Source organism: Cibotium barometz, chromosome 28 (assembly GCF_041138505.1).
Source record: "Cibotium barometz isolate CiBa-2024 chromosome 28, ASM4113850v1, whole genome shotgun sequence".
Taxonomy (NCBI): Eukaryota; Viridiplantae; Streptophyta; class Polypodiopsida; order Cyatheales; family Cibotiaceae; genus Cibotium; species Cibotium barometz.
The window spans coordinates 17,989,144-18,008,230 of record NC_141073.1 but is presented as its reverse complement, the minus strand read 5'-3'; the positions used below and the strand labels follow the sequence as shown (position 1 = coordinate 18,008,230).

Genomic DNA, 19,087 nt, shown 5'->3' with positions numbered 1-19,087 from the left:
ACGTTTCCATAACCTCATGGCAAATTAAAGGGCCCAAAAAGACTCCATTGAGTTCCTAATGAAACAGAAGCGCATAATTCTCTTGGTCATGAGGAAGAAGCGCTTGTGTTGGAGAACAAAATGAGCTCACCTCCTCCAACTCACACGGAGATTCGTGAATCTAGTACTAGTCAAGGGGAGACCCATAGAAGGCTTCTTGGAAAATCTATTGAATTGGAATTCCTTGGTGATGTATTCACTAAGTTTTTTGTGCAACACAATTCCTCTACCCCATTGGTCCCTTTATGCAGGCTGATTCCAAATGAATCCATCCATCCCTTTTTGATGTGTTTCGTGATTCTTTTGACTGCCATGGTTATGTCGAAGCATCTCCTCCTTTTTTAGTTTCACTTACACGTCTAGGAAGCTCTATGAATTTCGTGGTCACACAAATAGACTTGCAAGAATGGGGACCAAACTGGGTGGTACAACATGACAGATTTGAGGATGAAATCAGAGGAATTGAGTGGGAGGATCTTAGTGGTAAGAAGTTTCTTGTTTGGGATGGCAATCATTGTGTGAAGGCATGGATGTCTCGAGTGCACGAAGGTATGTTCTTTTGAATGCCATAGAGTGATTTTATGCAACATTAAAAGTAATATATTGTAATATCTTTATTTTGTTTTCTCTAGCTTGGTCTCATAGCCCCTCATGCCATGTCCGGGTCAAATGTCAATTTTTGGTTGTAGACAAGAAGCAAGAAGGAGAATTGCTAAGCTTTGCGATCTCAAAATGAGTAAGTGATCTCTCTCTACTTAATTACGGACATTGTGAAGTCATAGTTAAGTTCTTGGCTCATTGTGACTCTTTACAACATAGATTGGTGCGCACTAGTGTTACACCCACATTGTCACATGAGATCTTCATGTTTCAATGATTTGGAATGGCGGACAAATCATCCATATTGGACTACCTTGGTGAAGACATAAGGAGGTGGGCTTTAATGGAGCTTAGTTGTTGCGACGAAGTGGAGAGCAATGGTACAATGCTCCAGCTATACAATCTTGGCATAGCTTGTGTGGAAGGTAGTGTTTGCATTTCCCATTTTTTATTAATAAATGGATTATCAATGTTTTTTAATCGTGTGAGTGATAATGATTCCTTTTCGTTATACGTAGACACCGTTTGAAAATGCAGTGAAGCAAGCTATATCATGCATTGATAGACATGCCATGGGGTTGCAAGAATATGAGACAAAATGTGAGAAAGCCAGACACGATGTAGAGAAAACATTTTGAGATAGAGCATACAAGATTCTCATAATTGCAAACCCATCCAATGGTGATGCATTCTTTCAACTCGTATTATAAAACTATGATTGGTCCAAGAAGAGATTGGTTGCTCTGACCAAAGAAAATCTCTACACAGTCGCCATATCTTGGATTTCAACTCAAAGGTATGTCACGTCAATAAACCTGCCTTAACATAAACTAACCTTAACATCTAATCTCTTATGGCTTTGGTATGATGCTAAAATAGGAAGACGGAATTGCTTCAAATGCTTATGACTGGGAGGGAAAAGGACAAGGTAGTTTCTGAGATGTTTGGGGATAACAAAAAGACATTGCTGCATATGAAGAAAGAGTTGTATTGGGAAGAGCTAATAGGGGAGGCGGACTCTATTTTGGAGGGTTTATTGGTATATGATGATGTTATCTACATCCCACCATTTATGCAATGGGTGCAAGAGGAGCGATCGAAACACATACCATGGGCCTTCCATGAGGTGTGGGCAAAGATTGGAAAAGTGAAGGAAGGCCAAAAGCAACCTGAGGTGGAGAATGCCGCAAAGAGGGTTGTCTACAGGTATGTATCTTCTAATGCCATTCTATTTTTGCAGAAAATACATATACACATTAAAAAAATATTTTAGTGATGTTTGTTTTATTTTGGATATGTAGGTGGGTGCAGCTACTCATTGGCCAAGGTCTAATGGACGAAGAGACAGAAGCAATCAAAGAATGGGTAGATCCAAATTCCTCGGGAACAATGTACCCCAAGGAATGGGTTGAGAGAGGGGTTTCTGATTGGGAATATAAGAGATGTCCTTGGTGGTTGGACTATCCTCTAAATCATGTGCCTCCAAGTGAGGAGCTCCTAGAAAAAGGTACTTTTTTTCTTTCTATATAAATGTATATGTGTATGTATATGTAAACCTTCCTACCTATACAAATACATACCTATACATACATACCTACCTATACAAATACATACCTATACATACATATAAATATATATAAACTATCCATATGCATATACATATTAGATACATATACATACAGATATATACATATACAAATACATATGTAAACATATATGTACATGTATATATGCATACATAAATATATACCTACATACATACACTAAATTATATACTAAATTCCTACATACATACAAAGTTCATGTTACATTTAAGATTTGGCATGTTAGATTTTAAAGAAACATTAAGTTTTAAAGTTTATTTTGGGATTTTTTAGAAAACGCAAAGGAGATGCTATCCAAATTTTTTTCAAATTTGTACATACATACATACATATGTATACATACACATATGCATATACACATACATATACATGTACATATACATACACATATGCATATACACATACATACCTACATACATATACATATACATATGCATATACACATACATATACATGTACATATACATATACATAGATACATATACATCTACATACATATACATATACAAAAAGGTCTGGAGATTTCTACTTTTTTACTAAATTATCTTGATCTATTTCTTGAAGAATTTCAGAATTGCCAATATGAGCTTGAAAGAGAGCCCCCAACTCAAGAAGACTCAAGAATACCTTCCCCGCAACCAACAAACTTGACCCAATCTCCAGTAGTTGGATCCTCGCGCGTGGCCCCAAAACCATCCACACCACTATCACGAGTGCCACAATCACACCAAGAGCATACATCTACATCGTCTCAAGTGCAACGTGAGAGGCGAACAAAGAGACGTCTTGACATTATGCATGATGTTCAAAAGGGAGACCCCACAAATGACGATCAAGAGAGAGACCCTCCAGAGCATCTTCAAGAGGGGGAGGTGTCAGGAAAATGTGACATCATGGACATGACTAGTAAGACTACTTTCCATCGCAAATTTATTTTAAGAAGTGTGTGCTTTCGAAATGCATCTCATTTTTTGTCTTGTTTACTTGCAAGTGAGAGATGTTCTTCACACATATTGCTGGTAGACGTCCACACTCTTTCGGAGGGCTCAGATAGGTAAAAAGAATAATTTCACCATATAATTAGTTTTCCAAGTTATACTTACCAAAACCAAACATCATAAATCTTTTATGTAGTGTGGAAGAATTCTTGATGAAGATTCCCAAGGCTTTATCTCATAGAGGTGCTCCCTCAGATACAGTGGCTTGCCTCGTATGGGCTGACTTTCCTACAGGTTTACAGGTTGTTGATGTAGATACAGATGGGTGTCCCTCATGGAATCAAGTTTCTTCATCATTGATACGTGCCACACTCAGTTTTGTTGGTTTGTTTGTGGTGGCTGATGAGGGTTGGTTTGTGTGTTTGAGTCTAATGGATCAACTTCCTAAAATATATTCCATGGGAAAGAAAGTTGGATTGGTTATGCATCGAACAATGTCTGTTCATGTGGAATCAAGTTATTTATATGAGAATGGAGAACGGGTAAGTCATAATCTCTCAAATATTTCCCTTTATGTATACATGTTATGTGGTATGGATATCCAAACATAATGTTTTCTCGTTATGGTAGGTGGATACATTGGCGCTTATGTTCTATCGAGTAAATTGCCATGTCCCTATTATTGATCGTGAGGCTGGGCAAAATGTTTCAAAGAAGTTATTCAACGCTCAACAAAATTTCATTTTTGAGAAGAATAAGAAGCATCCATTCCAACGCACGATGGTCTTGGAGCGCTACATTCGAGGTGGTGCAGAAAGATCTCCTATGTTCTTTAGGTAAGACAATTTTCATTCTGTTCATTTTCATACTTAGATGCACGTTTATGATTGTATTTCATTGTAGGTGGCTAGTGGAGACCTTCTCAAGTTAAGGAGATGGTGTCTTGGACATTTTTGTGGGATGTGGAGGCTTGGAACGTGCATGCCAAGAGTTAAAAAGGAACTATATGGGGATAGAGAATGACATGGAGGTAGCCAAAGCATGTCTGGGAGATTTCTCATTAGGTCGAGATGACACGTAGAAGAATGCTATAATTTGTGGATTAAAAGACTTTGTAATCGAGATTGTCATGGTTTGTAAGTTTAAAGATCGATATATACAATTTCGATCTTTAAAAGATTGTGTTATATATTTAAGTAAACAAGAAAGTATGTATGTAATGTATGTATATATGTTAGTGCTGCGTAGGTAGCTCTTGTATGTATGTATGTATATGTATATGTACGAGGTGCGTGAATTTAGATAGGTATATGAATATATGTAATTATATCAATAAGTATGATGTGGATCAAAAGACTTTGTAATCGAGATTTTCATGGTTTGGAACTTTAAAGATCGATATATACATTTTTTATCTTTAAAGGATTGTTTTTTATATTTAAGTAAGTAAGAAAGTATGTATGTATGTATGTATGTATATATGTTAGTATGTAGGTAGCTCTTGCATATATGTATATATATATATATATTTTGTATGTGTATATGTATGAGGTGCATTAATTTAGATAGGTATATGAATATATGTAATTATATCAATAAGTATGATGTGGATCAAAAGACTTTGTAATTAATATTTTTATGGACTAGATCTTTAAAAGACTAAAATTTATATTGTTGATCTTTCAAAGCTTGTTATTTATATGTAAGTTCTTGGTCCTTTACAAAGCTCATAGTAAGTTCATGGTCCTTTGCAAAGCTCGCACTAATTGTTCATTGCTCCAAAAAGCTCGGCAAAAAAAGCTCGCAAAAAAAAATCCCCCACTTTCATCGCTTCTTTGTGTATGTTCTGGATGTCAAATAGCAAATGAACGTGGTGGAAAAAGGGCTAATGCAACGATAAAACGCCATGCAAGTGGCTATGTAACTATTGACTCTACAAAGTTTTGGCAAACAAAGAAAGATAGGCTTGTATTGCCATAACAATGTGAGTAGGTATGCATTTTTTTACTAATGTGTTTCATGTACATATATATCTAAGCTCGTGTACCCCTTGACTTTTGATATGCTAATTAATTACTACAACATGTGTATTTGAGTAGGTTATCTATCTGCCAATGGTGCATGACATTAATGGTGGTACGTCATCCCTATTACACCACGTTCCAAAGTGATGTATAATACATTCACTGATATGGAGCATATGGAGGATGCAACAAGCCGCAATGAAGATGATGTCGAACACGCCAATGAAGATGTTGTGATCGATGATCAAGAAATAAGAGATGATCATGATAATGAGAATGAGCATGACATTTCTCATGATCATGAGAATGACCCTACCATTGAGGATGATGGTGATGTTGATGAGGATGATCAGGGCATTGATACCATTATCAATGGACAGAGAATATCGATAGTGGAATAAATTTAATCGTAGCCTTACAAATTGATCAAATGGATATTGATGTTGATCGTTTGGCAAGGATGGATCTTATTGAAGATGAGATCTAACCCTAACCAATCTATCACTGTATCGTTCTAAATTGATGACATTTCTATTGTATATGTTGTCTTTTAATTATCATCTCATGATTTATTTTTGAATATATTTCATTGTTGTAAATGCATGTAGTGGGATTGTGTAATGATATTTACTGTAATGTACTATGAGATGGTTTAAAGAAAATAGTTTTTAATTTTGTAAAGGAATGGAGCTTTTCTTAATAAAGTTCTCATGTGTAACAATGCGTGTATAATTGCGTGTATATACATGTGCTGATACACGCGTTTCTGAAACCAGTATACACGCGAATTTAGATGCCAATATACATGCCCTGGTAGACGCATTTCTGAAACTTCAATACACGTGAATTTAGATGCCAATATACACGCACCTGATACTACTCATATACATGCACGACCATACATGCACCCATAACTTATCGCGTGTATTGAACGCGTGTATGGCAGCAGTGTCTTGTAGTGTTGGGAAAGTTTATGGACTTCAAAGCTTTTGCAGAGAAGCAATATGGATCTTGGATAAAATGTTTGAGGATAGATGGAGGTGGTGAATACACCTCACATGCTTTTGAGAATTTATTGAGAAAGAATGGCATAAGAAGGCAGTTGACTTGCTGCAGGTACACACCTCAGCAAAATGGTGTTACACTGAGAGGAAAAATAGAGTCATTTGTGATGTGGCCAGGGCAACGCTCAATGAAAAGAGCATGCGAGACTATTATTGGGAAGAAGCGTGTGCAACAGCGGTGTATGTACTTAATAAGACACCCATAGTAGCAATACATGGACGTACGCCAGAGATGCATCTTATAGGTTTTAGACCAGACAACATTGGACACCTCAAAGTGTTTGGTTGCATAGCTTATGTGCATGTGCCAGACGAGAGAAGGAGGAAGTTGGATTCTAAGGCAAAAAAGTGCATTTTTGTTGGGTATGCATAGGATTGCAAGGCATATAAATGTTACAATCCACAAACTAGGCAAGTGGTTATCTCACGAGATGGTTTGATGAACTTGCTAGTTGGTACAAGGCAAAGGATAAGAGTGTCATTGATTCTGTTGATGCTGATGTTCATGTGAACTTGCCACAAGCAAGTTCTATTTCTATGTCTGGGCCAGCAGAGTCTAAGAGTAACACTATACGTCCATGGTCAGGATGCTTGAGACAAGAGAGTGTGAGCACTGGGAGTAGTGCTGTGGATAAAGGGAAAAATAAGGTTGAAGGAATTGGCATTATAGGTTATGAGTCATCAAGTTCAGAGAGTTTGGATGAGAAACCTGGCATACTAGTTTTACGCAGACCAGGTGCAAGGCATGATAGATATGTACCTCCACATGCTAGAGTGACAGGTGTTTTAGAGTGATCCGCATGCATTGCAGAGATCCCAAAGAGTCAGGTATCCAGTTGACAGGTTGACATATCGTGACTTTGCTATGCATTACACATATATGACCTCTTTGGTAAAGCATGTGGTGGAACCTACATGCTATACAAAAGCTATTGGGAAGCATGTATATGAGAAGGCAATGGATGTCGAGATGGACGCATTGTGGTTCAAAATGAAACTTGGGATTTGGTTGCCTTACCACACAAGGCAAAAATGTCATTGGTTGCAAATGTGTTTATAAGGTGAAATGCAAATTAGATGGTTCCATTGAGCGCCATAAAGCACAGTTGGTAGTAGTTAAGGGTTATGCACAAACCCAAGGCTTGGAATATGATGAAACATTTAGTCTAGTTGCAAAGATGGGAACAGTGAGAGCACTCATTGCTATGGGGCTATAGCAAATGGTTGGGAAATGCATCAAATGGATGTGAAAAATGCATTTCTAAATGGTGATTTACTAGAGGAAGTTTATATGGCACAGCTAGAAGGATATGTACACCCGAGATACCCCACTCATGTATGCAGATTAAAGAAAGCATTATATGGTTTAAAGTAAGCACCTGGTACTTGGAGTAGGGATAAGATAAGCTGATATCTTATCCCCCTTGGATTTTAGGTTTCTTCAGCAGATTCTTCACTCTATGTGAAGAAACCAGATCATGGGATGTCTTACTTGTTGTCATCTATGTGGATGACTTGATTATCATAGGAGATCATGCTACAAATGTTATGCATGTCAAGAAGGCATTGAGTGGGCAGTTTGTTGTCATCTATGTGGATGACTTGATTATCATAGGAGATCATGCTACAAATGTTATGCATGTCAAGAAGGCATTGAGTGGGCAGTTTGATATGAAAGTCTTGGGTGAATTGAGATATTTTCTCGGGATTGAAGTGATCAAAGACCATGCAGCAGGGACATGGTTAGTGCAGTGACTAAAGTGAAGAGATGTTGTAGGTTTGTTTGATTTTGTTGTAGGTTGCAGGCAGGAGAACCTACAGATGTTGAAGGTCATAGTGAACGATGCATTGTGAGAAGGCTTGTCTAGATCAGAGAGCAGAGGGTGAGCTAGAGAATAGAGAGTTGGCTAGATGGAGTGTCCCTAGGCTCTCTGAGAAGCTTCTCTATTACATATTTAACCCAATTAGATTTCTTCTCGACTGGATATTTGAAGGTGAATCTTTGCAAAATTATCGTCGGGGTCTACTTTTGCAAGTGACCCATGAGTTTTCTGTGTTTCCTTCTTATGTTTATGCCGAAGTCTCAGGGTTGTTGAGACACTATAGTGTTTTTTTCCTATCTAAATTAGTCAGAGAGATTGGATCTTATTTGGTATGAGTGGAGTTACAATTTTCTTTGATTGGATGCTTTAGTTTTGGTGATTGAGTTGTTTTGATTGAGTTTATAGATATGGATAATCTGTATGTGTTTTTGTGACTGGTGAAGTGTTTCTAAGCTAGCTGACTCAATCAACATCTGAATATGTTTAGTTGAGTATCAAAATAGTCATGTGAAAGTATAGAAGGCTGGCTATGGTTTGTTTGAGCTTGGAAGGAGCTTTTGTGGGTCACAACAACTGATAGTCAAATCAGTGAACTATAAGCAGTCAGATGAGTTAAAGGTCTAATGATGTTTCTGTGGCACAAATGAGAGTTAGTTGGAGTCAGCTGTGTAAGATTCCTCCTCAACCTGAATAATGAATAGGCTATACTTCAATCCCCTCTAATCATTCCCTATTTCTGAATACAAAAAAATATTATTTTTCTTGTTTTTGTCTAGAGAGAAAAAAAAAATATTATTTTTCTTGTTTTTGTCTAGAGAGAAAAAAAAATTCTAGAGAGTGGTGATTCAATATTGAGATATTTTTGGATAAACAAATTCTTCTAATATCAAAAATATGTTTCCATGAAACAAAAATTCAGAATAAATTTTCCAAGGTGCATTAGGAATCAATTAAAAATAATTTAAAAGAGCTTAGCCTAAGGGTCAAGATTTTCTGAAAATTTTAGATTATGGTCCAATTAAGGTTCCTATGGGCCAATAAGATTAATCCAAGTGTTGAGATGAGATAAATCCAATGAATAAAAGAAAATACCCAAAAATGAGTAAATTCCCACATAAGATGAAGAGTTGACTGAGTACAAGGTTTATTAGTTAAAAACTATGAGATATTACTAAAAAAATGAGATATCTTGGTATAATGATACATTTTTGACACCTTGGTAAGGAGGGGGGAGACTTCAGGAGGCGCCTATTTCACACATGTGAAGGACTTTTAAATTCAAAAATATTAAGATATTTTTATCTCTCCTCTCTCTTGGATCAAACCAAATCAAAAAGGGAGCTAAACTAGTCCAAATAAAAAAGGGAGCTAAACTGGTCCAAATCTTGTTCAAATTCAACCAAACTGAAGCTGGAAAATTCTAGAACTTAGTTGGACTCAGTTAGTTGCCTCCCTCACCTATAAATAGACCCTCATTCTTTTGTATTCTCATATGTGAGAACTAGACCATGCGAGTATTACATTAGAAAAAGCATATTTTCTATTATCCCCTAAAAATCTTCTACAATTTGGAGAGATTGGAGTTTCTCTCTCTCTTCAACCTTCCTTGGAGCTTTCCTCTCAACATACTAACCAATTGATTGGTTGGGGGCTTCTTCTAAGAATAGAGAAGTAAGCAAATCAAGAGGTAAGATGTGATTTTATGGTTTTTCTCTAATATTCTAAATGTTTTAACTTCTCAACCCCTCTCAAGCTTGAGAAGTATTCAAATGAATGGTTTTTCAATGCAAATGAAGCTCTCTAATGAGTTATAATGATTAATCACAAAAATATTATCTTTATTCTTAATTTAGGATATTTTTTAAGTATATATCTCTCTCCCCCAAAGAGTGGTTATTCCTATGACCAATTCTCTATTCAAATGATGCTTCTCATGGAGCAATTCTTAATTCTAAAATCAAACTCTATGCTAGTTAAGCTAGAGGCCAAAGAAATGGCTTTTAATGCTTTTATATTACCTAAATTATGATTAACTTATGATTTAAATCCATAAATTGGATTTAGATCTGTTGATAGTTAATCTATCATAAGTGTATTACTAAGTCTTATGCTTTTCAAAATTATTAAAAAATTATCAGTAATAGCAGCAGAGCTATGGCAAAATTTTTAGAAATTAACACATAAATCATTTTTATGCATAATGTGAAAAGAGGACTTCCTACTATATTCTAGGATAAGTCATCCTATGTTAAATGAATAATTCTCATCATATCCATGGAAAATCATTTTTTAATGTTTATGCATAAATAGTTAGTTAGAGAAAAAGAGAAATTTTAAGTAAATTCATTTTATTGATAAAAGAGGAATTCCCATGATAATGGAGATCCATGAATTCCAATGGAGAAAGAGAAAATTTGGAATATTAAAATAATGGATATTTTATTTAAAATTAAAGAAGAATTTTAGATAAATTATTTCTATGCATAAGAAAAATTTAAATTATAAAAGAGGAATTCCCATCATATTTGGAATTCAATTATTAATATGGAAAAAGTAGAACTCTTGTCATATTTGGATTAATGGACATTTTTATTCAATTTTAAGAGAAATTTTAGTTAAATTTACTTTTATGCATAAGAAAAAATTAAATGATAAAAGAGAAAGTCCCATCATATTTGGAATTCAATTCTTTAAATGGAAAAAGTGGAATTCTTGTCATATTTGGATTAATGGACATTTTTTCTCAATTTTAAGAGAAATTTCAATTAAATTTATTTTTATGTATAAGAAAAATTTAAATGATAAAAGAGGAATTCCCATCATATTTGGAATTTAATCATTTAAAGGGAAAAAGTGGAATTCTTGTCATATTAGGATTAATGGATATTTTTATTTAATTTCTAAGAGAATTTTTAGTTAAAATTATTTTATGCATCAATAAATTTAACTGATGAAAGATGAATTCCCATCATATTTGGAATTCAATCATTTAAATGGTAAAAGAGGAATTCTTGATATATTTGTAATAATACATATTTTTATTTAATTCAAAGAGAAATTTTAGATAAATTCATTTTATGATAAAAGAGGAATTTTCACCCCATAATTTCACCTAGGAATTTAAGGTTGAGAAATTAAATGGTAGAAAGAATATATTTAGATATTTGATGTGGTTAAATCACCAAATCGGTATTTACCTAAAAATAGATTAAATGGAAGAAGAGTATTTTCATTAAAACCCAATATTCTCTAATGAAACCATTTCTTAATCTACTATGGAAAGGAAAGAATGAAATTCACAAAGTTGGAATTTCTTTACGACGATTAGAAGCTCAATAGTTGTTTATCTGAGAAAATCCTTGTTAGAACTGAACCGAATGATTTTGGTTAGACTACAAGAGGGACGGATAGTAAACCTATCGATCTGAATCAAGCAAAAACTTCGTGACCAATTCCAGTTCCTGAATATAAAGAATAGACTATCATTGAATTAAACTAGTTTTCCTTTGATCAAAATCACCAAGAATCTAGTTGGACAATCAGTCAAGTGATGGGTAGATTACCCTGATGAGAGATCAAGGATTCTCATTAAGAAAAATGGGGTTTTGTATAACCAATCTCAAACTGGAAATTTTACTTGCATAGAACCTCTGTTTTTCATTTAAAGGATTGTTTTACGCTAGAATGCTAGAGGAAGCTTTTTGCATGTGTTTTACTAACAGAAGGTTCGTTTGCAACAGTTGGCGGGGGAGTCATCGAGGGACGTCGCTCATGGCAAAGCCTGCCGAGGTATAACCAATCTCAAACTGGAAATTTTACTTGCACAGAACCTCTGTTTTTCATTTAAAGGATTGTTTTACGCTAGAATGCTAGAGGAAGCTTTTTGCATGTGTTTTACTAACAGAAGGTTCGTTTGCAACAGTTGGCGGGGGAGTCATCGAGGGACGTCGCTCATGGCAAAGCCTGCCGAGGTCTTGACCATCCTCGGTAGAGTTAAAATGGTGCGCTTCTAGTACAATGGGTGAGGACCGACGAAGCGGTCCCTGAGTGAACTGCTAGGACACCTAAGGAGGATCCTAGAGGGTTTTGACTAGGTGATGCACAGGCTCGCGTTTTTAGGACACTCATGCGTGCGTCGAGGAAGATTCGGATGGACTAAAAAGAATAACTTTTGTGAATCAAATTTTGATATTGGATCTCGTTGGTTGGCTAGCTGGTCTTCAACAGAGATCTAGAGGACACATTTTGTAATACAATGGACTCAGAATTTTGGAGGATGATGATCAGTAATATTATGATTTTCATTGAAGGATTGTTTTAAAGACAGTCCAATCTGTTCATAAATGGCAATTTCATATCGGGTGTGTACGTGGTATGCCTACTTTAAATTTTTCTTGAAAGTCGGCTAGGGGGCCTCGGAACTCTTTTTCTCGGTACCCGAGCAAAACATAACCAAATCTTTATAAAGGAATCTTGCCAATACAGTGGTCGGGTGGTTAGCTAACCCATGGGCTCGTAGGCTGGATCAGGGGATTCGTGCAAAACAATTAAGATACGATTAGTTACATTAGTTAGATTAAGTCTTAAGAAGACCCCTTTTCTGTGGGAGGAAATTAGCGGCTGTGCCTCATTAAAGGAGGAAAAAAGCGATGAATCTATGGACCAAGTGCAAGTATCTTCTTTGATCTGACCATGTGCAAGTCTCTTCTTTGATCTGACCATGTGCAAGTCTCTTCTTTGATCTGACCATGTGACTTCAAGTTTGGTCAGTTTAGTTTAACTAGTTAAGACTTTGACTCCTTAGATTAATTTCCCCGTTTAGAAGATTTTCCCATGGCGGAGAGTCACCGGTGCCTTTCAGGCAAGGGATGTTTTTCCGGGCTCGGTTTCGAAGGAACCGCCGGCTTGTCTGGACATTTGCAGGCGAGGCCCCGAGTGTGGATCCCCACCCCATGCGAGAGGCTGACACTGCTTCCGCCGCATGCACCCTCGGAGAGGGCACCGCAAAGGGGGCAGGGGTCTCACAGAGCTTGTATCACAGCTTTGTTGAAAGCTAATAAGGAGAAATGAATTCTTATTAGAAAATTATAATAAAAATTCAGAGGGAGCATTTACATATTGTATTTTCATTCCTTAAGCTTCATTAACGAAGAATTTTAATCAAAGAATTCTGTTTTATAGATGGAAGTTCCTCACTTATCTGGTGTTCTTGACCTCACCCAGTCTCACAAGACATGACTGCGTTCACCTTCGAGCATCTCATCTCTTCCGCTACAACTCGAATGAGCCGAGCAAGACTCGCAAGCCATTTCGAGGATCTATATTTCAATGATCTATATTTCCCTGACCCAGCGGAGAGACAGCAGTGCAAGTGGTTTGCAAGGCAGTATGTCCACACCTTGTGCAACCAGTGTGCAATGCTGAGGCAAAATCTCTCATTGACCATGATTCTGATGAAGCTTAAAGTCATACATGGTGTTACTTTATATCACTCAACACCTCAAAATTTCAGGCTTTCGCGCTACGAAATCTAGAGAGTCCTTAGTCACTTTATTCCTAAAAGGAGAAGATAGTAGATCCCTTGGTAGTAAGGGAACATTTGTATCAGAGCATGTCTATAGCCCGGTACTATTGTCTTATGCGTCTCTCGAGGAGATTTTGACTTTTGGAGACGAGCTGCTCTATGTCCATATTGCAACCTTTCTATAAATAAAGAAATGTTTTGTGAAAAAAATCCCTATTGTATAAGTGATTGTTTATTGACGAATTGATGAAGTAAAATCTTTTACCGGATATATGTCATAGATCTCCAATAAGATCATTTATCTTGTTTAAGAAATTATTTTTCGAACCTCTTAAGTCTTAGGATCTTGTGGACGATATCAAAATAAAAATTTAATAATATATCATTTTTGGCAGAATCATGAGGCGAGGAAACCATGGCCGTCAGCCAGACCTTCTCTCTAAAAAGAAGAAGAGCTTGACCCCGACGTTCACAAGGCTCTTCACAGAACTCAGCGAGACCGAGGACCCTTCAAAGGAGAAGGGGAGAACCTAGGCGAGGTTGTGGAGAAATGGGTGGAAGCTATGGAAGAGTATTTTGATGTCACATGCTATAATGAGCGGAGCAAAATGGCTCTTGCTAGGTTGAAAATTGTGAAAACAGTCAGCTGGCATGGAGGAACCATTGTGACACCAACCATTTGGACAAGAATACCTAGTCCTAGCATGATCTTAAAGCCTATTTAAGGAAGAGGTTTTGTCCCCCTGGGTTCTTAGAAAGCAAAATGAACGAATTTTTAGAGCTAAACCAAGGGAGCAAAACCATCAAAGAATATCACCAGGCATTTGCTCTTCTACTCAAGTATTCACCACCTCTACATGAAGAGCAACTTATGGTCAGGTTCATTCGGGGAACAAACGAACCCTTAGACACAGTGGTCAAGAATACCAAGCTAGTGTCCATGGCAAAAGCTCTCAGAATGGCAAAGGACTTTGCCAAAGCCTTCATCGCGTGAAAGTCTCGCCAAAGCCAGCTACCTCATCCTTTAAAAGATTCCAGATACTGGGAAGTTCTTCCAACCTTCCGCCTCTCCAAAGAGACACCAAGGTCCCAACGAGAATCTGGAGACGGGAAGTTTGAGGAATGAAGAAAGACCTTTCCCTTGAAGTTCTTTCTCAGGAACTCCGGCTCTCTCAAGAATGCAAAGAGAAGAGCTTCAAAGTGAAAATAGGTGCTTCGGATGTCAAGGGTTTTGGGCACTAGCTCAAGGATTGCCCATCTCCTTCTATGGGCCAAGAAAGCCAGGGTCCCAGAATTGAGAGACAGACTCCTTCATATCATTCCACCAATCGGGGTCCCCCGTGCCAAAATCAGGGTAACCCCAAAAGAGTGCCAGCTCAGCCTCCTACTACAGCCTCCATGCAAAGCAGTCTCCAAACTCCCTCCCAGAATTAGAGTAGCCAAAGAGAGAGAGTTCCACCTCAGACTGCAATAGCTATAGTTGTCACTATAGCTGATGAAGTGGAGGAAGAAAAAGGACAGATCTATGCAGCAATAGAGCAAGGGAATAACCATCAATTTTCAGTCCTCTAGACTCCAGCAGAGTACCACGGTAAGAAATTAAAGCTTTTGATTGATTTAGGCAGCACTTATTCTTTTATTTCCCGAGGATGTGTGCGTAAATTAGTCCTAAATCAAAAACCAGGGAAACCTATGCAAGTGGAATTGGCCAGTGGAAAGATTCTTTTCACACACCTTGAGACACACCTTATTCAATTTGGCCTAGATGGGAACGTAACAGAGTGCTACTAGTTTAGACTTTTACCCTTGGGAATCTATGATGGAATCCTTGGAATGGATTGGCTCCAAAAGAATCATACTGACATTCATTGTCCACAAAGGAACCATCTCTTTCCTTGACCTTCACGGGAATAAATTTCAAGGAACAGGAATTTTTGGATCCCCAATGCTACAATTAGTCAAGGCTTCAAAATTATTAAAAGGGCTCAGAAAGCAGCAAGCTGTTTATGTTGTTAAGATGAATCCGGTAGACATAAAATGCAAGGCTAAAGAACCAGAGTGGTTAAGTGAGTATGTAGATGTGTTTCTTGAAGAGCTGACTGAGATGCCTCCGTCTCGTGAGAAGTAGATCATGAGATCGAGTTCACCCCCACCAGAGCTCAGCTAGTGGCTAAGCGTGCATAGAAAATGCCAGTCCCTAAAGCCATAGAACTTAAGGAACAGTTAAGATAACTGTTAGAGCAGGGATTCGTCAGATCCAGTGTCTCACCTTAGGGTGCAGCAGTTCTCTTTCAAAAGAAGAAAGATGGAACGTTAAGACTCTATATTGACTACAGAGGATTGAATCAATTAACAATTAAAAATAAGTATCCTATCCCTAGGATTGATGAACTTTTTGATCGATTAAGTGGGACCCAAATGTTCACAAAGATAGATCTCAAATCCGAGTACTACCAGATCAGAATCAAGGAGCAGGACATCCCACATCCCTAAGATTGATGAACTTTTTGATCGGTTAAGTGGGACCCAAATGTTCACAAAGATAGATCTCAAATCCGGGTACTACCAGATCAGAATCAAGGAGAAGGATGTCCGAAAGACAGCATTCAATACTCGCTTTGGGCATTATGAGTTCACAGTCATGCCGTTTAGATTAACTATTGCCCCGGCGACATTTAATCGTTTTATGCAGGATATTCTCCATCACCCATCACCCATATCAATTACAGTTGTCATTGTCGTGCCATTACTAATGCTTAGCTCCACCTTCACAATATTCTGATTCACATTTGGCACCATGCCTTTTGAGGGATAATCTCAACCTTCTGCTATGACTGAGGTAAAACAACCTTTACAAAGAATAGACTATCATTGAATTAAACTAGTTTTCCTTTGACCGAAATCACCAAGAATCTAGTTGGACAATTAGTTAAGTGATGGGTAGATTACCTCGATGAGAGATCAAGGATTCTCATTATGAAATTGGGAATTAAGGAAAATGGGATTTTGTATAACCAATCTCAAACTCGGAATTTTACTTGCATAGAACCTCTGTTTTTCATTTAAAGGACTGTTTTATGCCAGAATGCTAGAGGAAGCATTTGGCATGTGTTTTAATAAGAGGAGGTTCGTTGCAATAGCTGGCTGGGAGTCGTCGAGGACGTCGCTCGTCGCAGGCAAAGCCTACCAAGGTCTTGACCAGCCTCAATATGGTTAAAATGTTGCACTTCCAGTATGATGGGCGAGGACCGACGAAGCGGCCCCTGAGTGAAGTGCTAGGACACCTAAGGAGGATCCTAGAGGGTTCTGAACCAGGTGATGCATGGGCTCGCGGCGTGCGTGCGTGCGTTGGACGATTCATATGGACTAAAAAGAATGACTTTTGTGAATCGAATTTTGATATTGGATCTTGTTGGTTGGCCAGATGGTCTTCAACGGAGAGTCCATAGGACACATTTTGTAATATAATGGACTCAAAATTTTGGAGGACGATGATCAATAGTATTATGATTTTCATTGAAGGATTGTTTTAAAGACAATCAAATCTGTTTATAAATGGCAATTTCATATTGGTTGTGTATGTAGTATGCCTACTTTAAATTTGGCTTAAAAGTCGGCTAGGGGGCTTGGGAACTCTTTTCCTTGGTACCCGAGCAAAACATAACCAAATCTTTATAAAGAAATCCCACCAATATAGTGGTCGGTTGGGGGCTGGATTGGGAGATTCCTACGATATAATTAAGATACGATTAGTTACATTAGCTAGATTAAGTCCTAAGAAGACCTTTGTTCTCTGGGAGGGAATCAGCGGGCTGTGCCTCGTTTAAAGGAGGAAAAAAGCAGTGATTCTATGGACCAAGTGTAAGTCTCTTCTTTTATCTAGCCATGTGACTTCAGGTTTGGTCAGATCAGTTTAACTCGTGAAGACTTTGACTCGTTAGATTAATTCCCCCGTTAGAAGATTTTCCCATGGTGAAATCTCCCCTACCTTCCGAGAGAGTTTTTGAGCTCGGTTTCGGAGGAGCCGCCGGGCTAGTCTCTTGTCCGAACATCCATGGGGTACCCTCGCCGCCAGCACCCTCGAAGGGGGCACCGCGGAGAGGGCATGGGTCTCACAAGTTGAGTGTCCACCACAAGGTTGGGTCCTTGTAAGGATAGATTTTTATGATGGTTTAGAAGTGCCAGCAGATGCAGAGGAGAGGATTCCTACATCAATTGTGTCAGTTTAATTGGTTGGCTGGGTACAATCAGATCTAAAGCAGTTGGTTGGTTGGGTACAGTCAGATCTGAAGTAATTCTGTGTAAGTTGTAGTCAGCAACAACAAGGAGCCTATAATATGATATCCCTTTGACATTAGAATTTCATGAGGGTCTAAGGATGTCAAACGACACTTGAGGAAGATTTCTATTTTGGTAGAGGCTTTTGAGTCAGCCGGTTTTGTGTTAGATTTCTATTTTGGTAGAGGCTTTTGAGTCAGCCGGTTTTGTGTTAGATTGCCGAGGCAGTTTTGAGTCAAGATCAGTCAAAGAAGTGTCAGCATAGGGAAACTAACTAGTTCATAGAGGTTTTTAAGTAAGAGTTTGAGGTTAGCTGACTATGGAGCACACTCTAGGGGCCTGGAGGACATGTTTCTGACTAGGGACTAGTGGAGGATTTCAGAGGCAGTTTACAACTAGTTATGTGTTAGCTGGGAGCTATTATGGTGAGATAGATATTAGATGAGTCAGTTCAGACTTATAGTAGAATAATAAGAGCCTTTGGAGGTTAGAATTGACCTAGGAGGACATCTGGAAGAGGTAGTCACATGGTTTCGAGGAGTTTAGAGTGAGCTCAAATGTGCGCATGTGTCAGTTGAGTATCAGGGGACATCAATTGGGTGTTATGGTGCCTTGATTTGGTGTTTTTATTAGGTTGTGGTGCTGGGTGGTAGTTTTCTCCTCACAGTGGTGTGTTGCAAACAGGCTATAGAGGCAGGTCTCCTGGATGCATTATTATTTTGGTGCCCCCATTGAGGAGGCCTTTGAAGCACCCTTTAGGTTGTTTGCAAGTCTGAGAGTTCTCAGTAGGGAAGATGGCAACCATGATGCTCGGGGGGTTCACCTGAACATACGTAAGTATACCACGTGAGTTCAAATAATGAAGGGTTTTTTTAATTCAAATTTGAAGGTTAATTTATAGAAATACATTTAGAGAACGGGTTTTAAAATCAATTTTGAAAAAAAACCCATAAGTCCATAAAGAAAAAGGGGTCATTTTATTCATGAAAGATTCACAGGTAAGGGGTTATTTATATACCTCTTGAACGTGCGTGATACATAGGGTTTCTTACTAGTGCACCCCCTGAGCCATGATGTACCCAATGTTCCATGGACATGCTAGAGACAATCTAGAGCAAATTTTGGGAATGGATTGGAGTTGGCAACTTTCACCTTTGGTAAAGATAGAGATGAGGATAAGGTGACATTGTTGT

The 19,087-nt window shown here is 37.9% G+C and overlaps 1 protein-coding gene across 1 annotated transcript; it reads left to right on the top strand.

Annotated features, from left to right (window-relative positions):
- Positions 1-1,543: 1,543 nt before the first annotated feature.
- On the top strand, positions 1,544-13,149 carry LOC147622604 (uncharacterized). The gene is made up of 3 exons (XM_086822589.1): positions 1,544-1,845; positions 1,941-2,030; positions 12,918-13,149. The coding sequence occupies exons 1-3, from the start codon at positions 1,544-1,546 to the stop codon at positions 13,147-13,149; spliced, it is 624 nt and encodes a 207-aa protein (XP_086678715.1).
- The last annotated feature ends 5,938 nt before the right edge of the window (positions 13,150-19,087 follow it).

What these genes read in the sequence shown, in the direction of transcription:
- LOC147622604 (XM_086822589.1), top strand. Translation starts at nt 1,544, where the DNA reads ATGACTGGGAGGGAAAAGGACAAGGTAGTTTCTGAGATGTTTGGGGAT. An exon ending in GCAAAGAGGGTTGTCTACAG is followed by an intron (nt 1,846 to 1,940) that starts GTATGTATCTTC and finishes TTGGATATGTAG; the next exon opens with GTGGGTGCAGCTACTCATTG. An exon ending in CCAAATTCCTCGGGAACAAT is followed by an intron (nt 2,031 to 12,917) that starts GTACCCCAAGGA and finishes CCCGTTTAGAAG; the next exon opens with ATTTTCCCATGGCGGAGAGT.